The sequence below is a fragment of the Humulus lupulus genome, chromosome 7, assembly GCF_963169125.1.
Source record: "Humulus lupulus chromosome 7, drHumLupu1.1, whole genome shotgun sequence".
NCBI lineage: Eukaryota > Viridiplantae > Streptophyta > Magnoliopsida > Rosales > Cannabaceae > Humulus > Humulus lupulus.
In genome coordinates, this window is record NC_084799.1 from 189064759 (window position 1) to 189077630 (window position 12872).

At 35.0% G+C, this 12872-nt stretch overlaps 1 protein-coding gene across 10 annotated transcripts in view; it reads left to right on the forward strand.

The window, feature by feature from the left end:
• LOC133788950 (probable ubiquitin-like-specific protease 2B) overlaps positions 1-8487 on the forward strand; it is a 47405-nt gene extending 38918 nt beyond the window's left edge. For all 10 annotated transcript variants that reach the window (XM_062226633.1, XM_062226627.1, XM_062226635.1 and 7 more), the window contains 2 exons: positions 6823-7200; positions 7564-8487. In XM_062226633.1, the coding sequence (XP_062082617.1) occupies positions 6823-7200; positions 7564-8232 (1047 nt within the window). In that variant the 3' untranslated portion in view covers positions 8233-8487. The remainder of the gene's footprint in view (positions 1-6822; positions 7201-7563) is intronic.
• Positions 8488-12872: the final 4385 nt, after the last annotated feature.

The following is a 12872-nucleotide window of genomic DNA, read 5'->3' on the forward strand; positions in this document are numbered from 1 at the left end:
CTAGCTGTTGATCAGTATGCACATATCTAATGCTAATAATTCCTCCAATTTTTTCTTTAATGAAGTGACAGTCAACTTCCACGTGTTTAGTTCTGTCATGATGTATAGGGTTATGTGCAATGCTGATGGTAGATTGGTTGTCACAGTATAGCTGAATAGGAGCTTCATATTCAATCTTCAATTCTTCTAGTAGACGCTTGATCCATATAGCTTCACACACTCCATGTGCCATGGCTCTATACTCTGCTTCTATACTGCTTCTTGCGATCACTGTTTGCTTTTTACTTCGCCATATGACCACATTCCCCCATACCATTGTGCAATATCCAGATGTAGACTTTCTATCATCAACTGAACCAACCCAGTCTGCATCTGTGAACACTTCAACCTTTCTCTCAGTTGTCTTCCTGAAAAAGAGGCCCTTTCCTGGTGTTTGCTTGAGATATCTCAGAATTCTATACGCTGCATTGAGATGTCCCTGACACAGATCATGCATGTATTGACTGACTAGACTCACTGCAAAAGCAATGTTAGGTCTAGTATGTGAGAGGTAGATGAGTTTTCCTACCAGCTGTTGGCACCTCCCCTTGTCAACTGGACTGCCTTCAAACATTTTTCTTTTATCTCCAAGCGCAATTGGAGTTTTGCTGGGCCTGCTTTCGAGCATGATCTAGAATGTATTTTCTCTGGGACACGGAAATACTTTTTTTGCTCCTAGCAAATTCGTACCCAGAAAATATTTGAGAGCACCGAAATCTTTGACTTCGAACTCCTTTGCAACCATTTCTTTGATTGAATTCATCTCCTTAGTGTGATTACCAGTGATAATTATGTCATCAACATATACGATCAAAACCACAATTTTTCCACTTCCTAAGTGTTTAACAAAGAGAGTGTGATCAGTTTGACCTTGTATGTATCCAAGCCCTTTGACAACTATCAAGAAACGATTGAACCATGCACGAGGAGATTGTTTCAAGCCATAGAGTGATTTGTTCAGTTTGCAGACTATGGTTGTCTTGAGAGATTCTTCAAATCCCGGAGGCTGACTCATATACACTTCTTCTTCAAGTTCCCCATTTAAGAATGCATTCTTTACATCAAGTTGATGCAATTCCCAATCCATGTTAACAGCTAACGAGAGTAGAACTCTGATAGTGTTGAGTTTGGCAACTGGAGCGAAAGTTTCTGTGGAGTCAATTCCATAGGTTTGAGTAAACCCCTTGGCAGCTAACCGAGCCTTGTACCTCTCAATAGATCCATTTGCATTGTATTTGACGGTGAACACCCATTTGCACCTTATTACCTTCTTGTCTGGTGGTAACTCCACTAATTTCCACGTTCCATTCTATTCAAGTGCTCTTATCTCTCCAAGCACTGCTGCTTTCCACCGGGGAGAATCAAGTGCTTCTTCGATATTCCTGGGAATCATAACATTTGATAGACTCAAGGTGAAAGCTTTAAATGGAGATGACAATTTTGAATAAGAAATGAACTTTGAAATGGGGTGTTGGATGCATGATCTAGTTCCTTTCCTCAATGCAATAGGAATATCTAGATCTGACTGTTTGTTTGATGGGAGAATACTTGGATCTTTTGAGGGAAGTGGTTCCATCACCGAATTAGGCGTTTGACTGTGCTGCGGATTCGCAACTTGTTTATTTCTTTCTTTCCTGGAATATACCCGAATCTCTTTTTGTACGTTTTGGAAAGTTTAGATATCTAGTTCAAAAGAAAGTGGAGTGGAAGAGGAAAATGGAAAAGGAGTGGTTAAGGGTAATTCTAACCCCGGCGACCACTAAGCTTCTTGCTGGTGATGGTTGGACTCCCCCTGAAGCGATGTGGGAGTGAAGTAAGGAGTATCCTCGAAAGAGGTGACGTCACATGAGATGAATGTTCTTTTGGTGAGGGGACAATAACATCGACAACCTTTTTGGGTAGGAGAGTAACCCAAAAACATTGTCTTAATGGCTCTAGGATCAAATTTACTCCGTTGGTGGGAGTGAACATCCACAAAAGCAGTGCAACCAAATACTTTAACTGGTAGAGTATTTGTAGAGGTGTGAGGATATAGAGATCGAAGAATAGAATATAGTGTTTTGAACAGAAGGGGTCGACTAGGGAGGCGATTAATGAGATAAGTAGCAATAAGGATAGCATCGCCCCCAAAGATATTTAGGGACATGCATAGTGAACATAAGAGCCCGAGCTACCTCTAAGAGATGGCGATTTTTGCGTTCAGCAACTCCATTCTGTTGAGGAGTATCAACACACGAGCTTTGATGGACAATTCCATTTTGGAGAAGATAGGGACCAAGAGTGGTATTGAAATATTTAGCACCATTGTCGGTACGGAGTATTCTTATAGATGTTTGGTACTGTGTTTTTATCATTTTATGAAAGTTCTGAAAAACTTGACATGTTTCAGACTTACTTTGAAGAAGATAGACTCAAGTGAGACGTGTGTGATCATTGATAAAAGAAATAAATCATCGCTTACCATGAGAAGTATTGACCTTGGAAGGTCCTCATATGTCACTATGAATGAGAGAGAATGGGTTGGAAGGTGTATATATTTTGTAAGGGAATGAAACACGTGTGTTTGGCAAATTGACAAATATCACAATGGAAATCAGTAATATTCTTATTGATAAAAAAAGATGGGAATAAATGTTTTAAATATAAATTACTTGGATGCCCAAGTCGACAGTGCCATAACATGATCGTTTTTGAAACAGAGTTCGAAACAAAAGATGAACTTGAACAAGAATTAGAAACAGAACTTGAACCCAAATGTAGCAGAGAAGAGAGCTCTTTAACTGGATGCTGTCTTTCAAAGAAATATAGTCCGTTCTGAACCCTAGCACTGTCAATCCTCCCCGATGATAGATCCTGAAATTGACAAGAATTGGACACGAATTTAGCGAAGCAATGATTATCACTGGTTAATTTGTGGACAGAGATTAAATTGCATTGCAAAGAAGGAACATAAAGTACTGATTTAAGAATGTGATCAACAGATAATTTAATAGTGCCAATTCCAACAATAGGAGAATGGGTGTCGTTTGCAATTGTGACACTAGATTTAGTGGAACAGGGAAAATAAGTATCAAACAAATGTGGTAAACCTGTCATGTGATCAGTGGCACCTGAATCGATGATCCATGGTGTGTTGGAGGTAGAAGAAAAATTACCAGAGTGTGCAACAGAGGCACTATGAGTCTCAGGACCGGAACTGGGGTTCATGGATGGTTGACTCAAAATAGTGTATGGGTGGGCAAGTTGTTCCTTAGTGAATGAAGGGGTAGTAGTACTATTCTGATCAGTGGTACTTTTGGTCTGAGTTTGGTAGGCCTTTCTCTCATTTTGGCGGTGAGGGGTACAGTTGGGTGGTTTACCATGGATTACCCAACAAGTGGATCGAGTATGACCGTGACGTTGGTAATGATCACACCAAGGCCGATCACCCTTACAATTAGGTCGAGGGTCAAGAGTGGATCTGCCATATGGTGGGGGGCTGGATTTGAAACGAGAGCCGAACTTTCAATGGGTTGCAGAGCAGGAGTAGTGAGCATGACACGACAACGCGCTTCTTCACGTCTAACCTCATAGAATGCTTCTTCAGTGTCAGGAAATGGGACACGACCTACCAGACGACCTCTAACTTCATCAAGATTACTGTTTAACCCCATAAAAAATTCGAAAACTCGTTCTTTCTCTGACTGCTGCTGCTGGATTGTAGTGCAATTAGCACATAGTGGTGTGGTATCCAGATACAAATCAAGCTCTTGCTACAAGTGGTAAGTCGGAAAAATATTGGATAACAGTTTGAATACCTTGCTTGATTTCTTTAAGCTTGGTACGAATGTCGAAAATCTGAGAAGCGTTACCAAGGTCAGAATACATTTTTCGAGCAGCATCCCACACCTCCTTGGCAGTCTTAAAGAATAGATATCTGTGGCTGATTTTTGAGTTCATTGAATTAATTAACCACGCAAGTACAATAGAATTTCAGCTTGCCATACCTAGTATGTAGGATCATTGGAAGGAGGTGCAGGAAGATCACTAGTAATGTATCCAAATTTACTACGACTACAAATGACAAGTTTGACAAATTGGGCCCATTGCAAATAATATTTGCCATCAAGTTTATAGGCTGTAATATTAAGTGAACCACTGTCCAAACTATAAAGAGAGCCTATAGACCCACTAGGCTGAGTTAGGGTTAGGCCCAATAGTTTGAGAGGTAAATTCATCACCGGTAGACATCATTGGTAGAGATATGCAGCTGGGGAAGGAGAGCTGACTAGAGATCGTGACCGGAGAACTGCTGAGAACTTCAGAGAACCGTTGGAGATTGTGACTGGAGAAGTTGCCGGCGTTTGTGCGATTGGAGATGGCCTGACGGAGAGGACTAGCCGAGAGCTTCTGAGAACTGCCTGGGGGTTGTGCGGCTAGAGGCGATGCCGGAGTGGAGTGATAGGGGCAAGGACTTGTCGAGGGGTGTCATGGCTGGCCGAGGGCTCCTGCGGTTGGGCTGGTCGTTGGGTTCTGCATGCACTCGAGCGACTTGACGTCGGACTGGTTCTTGCCGAGACTAGTGATTGAGATGGAGCTTTGTCGAAAAAATGGCAGATGTTGGAATGGACGGAGAGGATCGGAGAGTGAGCCTTAGTGCTCTGATACCATGTTTAACATGGTGAGAAATAACCACCTCTGGATTTTATTTTCTGATACACAATATACAACCTAGTGCTAGAAATATATATAGGCTATACAACTACATTAATCTCATAATGGGAAATGATTCCTATATCCCAGGGAACCCATAAGATAAATCATTAATGCCTTATTTTTCTAACTGTCAACAACGTTGATGGCATAATTCTCACTGGAAACTATGAAAAAGAAGTGATGAGACTCAAGAGTCAATTGTCGAAGGAATTCGAGATCAAAGACTTGGAGTTTCTAAAATATTTCCTTGGAATGGAAGTTGCACAAAGCAAACTGGGAATCTCAGTTTCTCAACGCAAATATGTTCTAGATCTCTTGCGTGAAACCGACATGATTGGGTGCAAACTTGTTGAAACTCTTATGGATCTAACAGATGAGTTGGCGGCCGATAAGGGACAGTACCAACGCTTGGTGGGTAAGCTGATATATTTAACTCATACACACCCATATATAAGTTTTGTTGTTAGCATTGTGAGTCAGTTTATGACCAACCCATCAATGGATCACTTGGAGGCAGTTTACCGCATACTAAGATACTTGAAGAAGGATCCTGGGAAAGGACTTATGTTCAAGAAAATAATAAATCAAACCTTGGAGGTTTATACAGATGCTGATTGGCTGGATCCCCTTGTGACCGAAAATCCACCTCAAGATATTGTTCATTTGTTTGGGGGAATCTAGTGACATGGCGTAGCAAGAAGCAAGTTGTGGTAGCTCGGAGTAGCACTGAGGCAAAGCTTCGTGCGTTAGCCTTAGGCATTTGTGAAGGAATTTGGTTGCAACGGCTAATGAACGATTTAAGGATTGAAATATCAGACTCCATCAAGATCATGTGTGACAATCAATCTGCAATTGCAATTGCCAAAAATCCAGTCCACCATAATCCGACTAAGCATGTGGAGATTGACAAACACTTCATTAATGAGAAAATTGAAAGCAAGACTATCACACTCAACTATGTTCCTTTTGGACAAGTAGCAGACATTCTAACTAAAGCATTGTTTCGCCCTAATCTCACCAAACTAAGTACCATACTTGGAATGGAGAACATATATTGCCTAGCTTGAGGGGAGTGTAGAATATCGACCTAGGCTTTTGTACAACGTATCTATAGTTGTATATTTGATTCTTAGGGATTAGTTTCCTATTTTAGTAATTTTATATATCTGACAGTTGTGGTTATTATCTAGAGCCTGATTTTTAGGAGATATTCTAGGGAATTTTATATCACACTTTTCTATATTTACTTGCATATTTTTTACTATTGAAATAAGAGAAAAAGTTTATCACCAAACTCAGAAAACTACATATTAGATAACTATGCATTTGATGATCCCAAAGTTACTGCTTTTTGGGCAATCAAGATCCACTAAAATGAATATTCTCACTTGTTTACACTTCTATTGATCCTGTTTTTAACATTTTTTGTCTAGATTTTCAAGCAATTGGGATATAATTACAAAATGAGGACAAATTTGTCATGTCCTAGTTTCTTAATTCTCTGGGCCTTGGTCGTGTTATTTTTTGTGTTCAACCCTGTCATGTTCTCTCTATACTTCTTAATTACTGTTATAGGCTGTAGATATTTTACCTTAATTATAGGGATCCTGATTTGAATAAGATCCTAATTAGTAGTCCTTCCTAAGTTAGGATTCTGTTTTTTTTTTTAATGAAATATGTGAAATATATGTTTTCTCACCTATGATTACAATTACCATGAAGTTTCATGCGAATAGAAACCAACTCCATTGTTTTCCATTCCAATGATGCACCATTGCATATAAGTAGGAAACAGCCACATGCTTACCTAATCTTTCCAACTTTCACCGCATTTTACATTTTTATCTTCTAGTTTTTTGGTTTTTTAATTTAATTGTTAGGCTCGATGCCCACATACCCGATTATACAGTAAGACTGTAATACATCTGTTATAAGTGGAAAACCATAATTAGAGTTAGTACATTATTGTGTGACTATACGATATATCTCTAACCAAATATTGCTTTTTGTTTAATGTTTTCTCAACCATATTGACTTACTGTCGGTGTATATGAATTATAAATTAAGAATATCTCAACATTTTTCCAGTTGACCAAAAATTGGTTCCTACCTGTGGAGGCTTCTCTGAAAAGACGTGTAATCAAGAAGGTAATTTATGAGATCCATGATTATTCTCACAAAACACATCTGGCTGATACCATTACTGAATGTCCTGTAGTACCCAATGAAACCGGCAACCAAGAAACTGGGGTAATGTCTCTTGAGAAGATAGGCAGTGCAATAAAAAAATGCCATGACACTGCATCCACTTCCAATGCTGAGAAAAGTGGAATTTCTTTGTCAGAAACTTCACTCTTAAGAGGTGACCAGTGCGGTAGAGAATCAGGAGCTATTGCCAGGCAATCTACTGATGCAAATCTACAGTTGTCTGCTCCTTATGGGAGGAGTATCTTGTCACCGATTGAGGTATTATTATTTTTTTTTAATTTCTGTCTGACAACAAGCAAAGGTCCATGTTCATTTGATTATCCAGTTATCCAACACACATTACATCTCTTCCAGAACGAAAAACATGCACATGACTCTTCCATAATGATTTTCTAGTTAAATCAAAAGATGTAGTTTAAACAGTCAGGCATGTGGTTTGCTCTCACATTATTTAAGGTTCGAGTCTTTCTTGGGAATTTACATAGTTTAAATTTTCTGCTCCTCGAATATTGTAGGGTTAGGATTGGGCAGGGAACTCGTTAAAATAAAATGACTTTCTGATTATTTTGCACCCTTTTAAACCAACTGAAATTTGTGACCTTTGTGTTTGCCTGCAAACAGGAAACTGAAGAAGCTCGAGGTCAAGTTTCCAGGTCGCCATTAGACAAGGAAGAATGCCACCAAGTAGCGAAATCTACATCTGATCTTTTCTCAAGGTTCCATAGCGGAGACTTAGAGACACTTAAGAACAATGAACACTCTGTGAGTTGTAGGAAAGTTAATGAGGGAGATCCAATATCTGGAACATCTAGTGGTTTTCCAACTTTTCCAGAGATAGCAATACATGTAGTTATCCCAATCGCAATGCAGGATCTGGAAGGATCTAACCATTTGGCCGAACCAGATAAAGAAGAGTCTTCTTCAACCTCATGTAAGGAACTTACTGCTCGTGTTGCAGATGATACCGAAGAGGGTAATAATGAGATCAGCTCTACTCCTATCTGCATAGAAAACAAAGCTTGTGTTGTACCAGATTCTGAAGAGGATAGTAATGAAATCAGTTATATCCCTTGTATTGATGTAGAACATGATTTTGGCAAAAGGGATAGGCCAACTGAGAACATCATTCGAAAAAGAAACTTTATCCGGAAAAGTACCAATCTGCCCTCAAGCAGTGGTAATGCACTGTCAAAATCAGATGAACTGCGAACTACAAAGAAGCAAAGAATCAAGGCTACCATGGGTGAAAGACGAGTCACTAGAAGTCTCTCAAATGCATTGCATATATAATGGTCTTGTGAATGGCATTATTGGCATTTTGTGTATCTAGTTTGAACAGTATTTTCTAGTGTTAATGTAAGCAGGTAGGTAGAAAGTATAGAAGTTAGCCATAACAAAGAATAGCTAAAATGTTTGAAATCAATGACGTTACATAAGTATAGGAACTCATCATCGTAGTAAGTTTAAAAACAATGGGCTTATTGGTATAGGTAGGAACTAATCATATCACATTTTCTTGGTTCAAAAGAAGCATTTTCACGTTATCATGTTTCTATCCATGCTTTGAAGCATTTTCCTTCCGTTAATATCAACGGTTCATGCTGAGTGTAAATGTAAACTTTAATGGTCTCTACATCACTGGTTACCATTTTGTCATCGTTTCCTTCATCTTTCAATTGGCAAAGTCAATTTTAAGAATTAAATGATATGAATGTGAGGGCACTTATGTGGTAGGGTATAATTGTAATCCATATCAAGGGCTTTTGAATTTTAGACTATTAAAATCAAAATAAAAAAGTAATGCTACGGATAGAAGATACAAGATTTATATATATATATACTAGATACAAGAAACGTACATATTTGCACGTTTGCTTAATTTTATTTATAAAATTTATTAATTATTTTTATTAAATTTATATTAATATTATATAAATTTTGAAATAAATATCATATTTTAATTAAATAATTTATTTATTTTGTTTAAGTTTATGTTTGTTGTAGTTTATGAATTTGGGAGTGACAACAAGAGATTATATATTATATGTTTAATGAAATATTAAATATTATGCGCATATTTTAAATTTAAGTTTCTTTCAAGTTTTTTTTAAAAAAATAATAATTTGGTGTTAATTTACAGTAGATTATATTATATATTTAATATGATATTATTATAATGAGTGAGTTTAAGTTTAATTAAATATTTATTTAAGTTATAAAACATATGATTTTATTATTTTTAAATAATTATTATTGTAAAACATCTAAAAAATATCATATTTTAATTTGTATAATTATTTATTATTTAAAAATAATTATCATTGTAAAATATCTGAAAAATATCTTATTTTTAATTTGTTTAATTATTAATTATTTTTAAATAATTATCATTACAAAATATCTCAAAAATATTTTTTTTTAATTTTTTTAATTATTTATTTTATTTTATTTAAGTTTAAATATTTAGAAACTACGGTTAAATATAAGAATATTCTGTTAAAGTTAACTTTAAAAAAATAAAAAACCGTTAAAACTAAGAATTTTTGTTAGCTACACACTTATTATATAGATAAATATTGTTAACATTTAAATTATAAGGAACAATTGTTGCAAAAAAACAAAATTATAAGCGACAATGCTTTTAATCATTTATATGTATTTTGTGGTCTCATTTTGACAAATATTAGTAGTTGATATATATAAGCATATTTCAGATGATTTGGAGTCGAATGCATATAAGAGAATCTGAAAAGTCTAATTTTTCTCTGGCCTTGGTCACATTATAGTAGGGAGAAATTATAATAAATGACTCTAAATGAGTCCATCTCCCCAATGAGGTTTCATCTTTATCTTCAACACCTATTTTTCTTTATTTTAAAACAAAGTAGGAAACTCCACCAAATAACTTTCCTTTGATCTTATAATATAACCGTATAATCCTTTAAAAGTTTTTCACAAAACTATCCTTATATCTCTGTGAAAAGTCACCAATGCCCTTAGCAAAAATAATCTATCTCTCTTCTCTTCTCCTCGATAGTTCTCTTCTCCTCTCACCATTTTTCACCCACATCCACCATCAATTTTTGTATTTTTTTCTTTTTTGTCATCTCACTCACGAATTACAACTAACATCTTTATCTATTTCAAAGTTTTGATATTTCTCTTCAAAAGTTATCAGAGTTGTAAGAAAAAAATAATTTTTGATAATGGGCAAGTGTTATTGTTGTGTATAGATTATGAACGTGTTATATAATGATTTATAGTTGTTTTCCGAACTATTAATTTGTCAAAAAAATGAATTTTATATTGAAATAACAAAATTTTATGTGCTTTCTATGGGGTTTTATGTTCGCACTCGAACATTGTTAGGAAATTTTGGATTTTTATGTTCGAACATAGTTCAGACATCATTCGCATATGGTTCAGACATCGTTTAGACATGGTTTGGACATCGTTCGAGCATAGTTCAGACATGGTTCAGACATCGTTCGGACATGGTTTTTGAACCATATTCGAATTATATTTGAATGATGTCCGAATCATGTTCAAACTATGCACGAACCATGTCTGAACGATGTCTAAACAATTTCTGAACCATGTTTAAACCATGTTCAAACCCCAGTTTGTAGAAAGCACCTAAAAATTTGTCATCTCAACATAAAATTCATTTTTTTGACAAATTTTTAAGCCCAGAATAGTTCGAAAAACAACTAAAAACCATTATATAACATACCCATAATCTATCCACAACAATAACACTTACCCATCATCAAAAACTATTTTTTCCTTCAACTTTGATAACTTTTGAAGAAAAATATCGAAAATTTGAAATAGATAAAGATGCTAGTTGCAATTCGTGAGTAAAGTAAAGAGAACAAAAAAATACAAAAATTGATGGTGGGTGTGGGTACAAAATTGTGAGATGGGAGAGAAGAAGAGAGAGAGATTATTTCTGCTAAGGGCATTGAGAACTTTTGCACAGCGGAATAAGGTTAATTTTGTGAAAAACATTTAAGAGAGTATATGGTTATATTATAAAGTTAAATAAAGATTATTTGGTGGAATTTCCCAAAAATATATCCAATGAGGCTTCAATTATATCTTTAAAATAAAGAAATATACTATATTTGTAGTAGTAAAGTCGTCAGTATTCATTTGAAGCCAAAATTAAATGTCTAAAATATTCTTGATAATATTTATTTTAAATACAAATATATCCACTTATATAATATTATATGTTTTAATCACGAGGTTTGTTATACACCTACAACAATAATAAAGAAACTCCTATAATCATACTAGATATATTATTTACATAATACACAATATAAAGCTGAATATGAAACATATCTATCATAATTAAGTTGTCTAATTGCTCCACTTTCCTATTTAGTTTTTTGGTTTAAAAAATAACTTTCCTTATATGACTTGCTATCAAATATAAAATCATTTGAATCAAGAAACTACTCATTACAATGTTCATATTTAGTTTTAATCATGTGGTTTTGTTATATACCTGCAACAATAATAAAGAAACTCCTATAATCATACTAGATATACTATTTACATAATATATAATATAAAATTGAATATGAAACATGTCCCTTGGAAATATGACATATTTTTTGAAGTCATTTTGCACTTTGATTTATTTTTGATAATTTGTTACAAAATGACATCCGCCACTCCAGATAGCTAGTCAAAAACTTTCAGATAGCTAGTCAAAATTCAGTCAACTGGTCAAAATTTTAGACAGATATAATTTTGCAAAAAATTATCAAAACAAAGCCAGAGTGCTAAATGACTTAAAGAAAAAGTAATTTTCACCAATTACTCCTATTGTAATTAAGTTGTATGATTGCTCCACTTTCCCATTTAGTTTTTTGGTTTAAAAAACAAATTTCCATATAGGACTTGTCATCAAATATAAAATCATTTGAATCAAGCAACTACTCATTACAATGTTTATAAAAGGGAAATGTGAGTATTTATGGTTCTAAGTCAAGAAAATGCTAGACATTTAAATCATTTAAAAAAAAATGCCAATTCTTTTGACAATACCCAAAATACTCCTCCCATATTTTTTCTCATCCACTTCCTATTCTCTCTTCTCTCTCTCTCTCTCCCTCAACCCATTCTTCTCAACTCTCTCTCTCTAGAAAAAAAATCCCTATTCTCTCTTCTCTCTCTCTCTCTCCCTCAACCCATTCTTCTCAACTCTCTCTCTCTAGAAAAAAAATCTATGGGTAAGGTAAAATATAAGATAACTCAATGTAATGGCAAGTATTCCTCACTTAGGACACTAAAATACTACATTTCAAATAGATCTGAGCAAGATTTTTGGGTTTTTTTTTTCAATTTTTTTTCAAATCTGAAACTTTGAAATCTACAGAAAATCGATGTGGTTTGATGGTGCTCGATGCAAGCTCAATGGGGCCTTCAAAATCAATATTTTCATGAAAAATCGATGTTGCTTGATGGTGGTTCGATGGTATTCGATGCAATTCTTGCAAGATAAGTAATTTTTCACCCGAGCATCCGTTTGTTGGGGTTTTATGCCCTAATTAAAACCCAAATTCTTTGTAATCTCATTTTATTATCAATAAAAGAATAGAAATCATTTTTAACTTGGTCAATCACTTTGCTCACATGTTTTATTTTCATGATTATTTGTTTAATATAAACTTCTATTAAATCCCGAGCATATAGCTAATCTTATTTATAGTGACGTAATCACAGTGGAATATAAATATGATTATATGTTCAAAATAAGTTAGTCCTAAGATTAGTCAGTGCACCGGATTTACACTGACTTGCCAATCTACGATATGATCTACTTACACATTACAGTGTTATGTTCTTTCCAGAACATTAGCAAAGTAGATAAGATCGGATGTATTTGTTACATCGGACAGGACCGATATTGATAG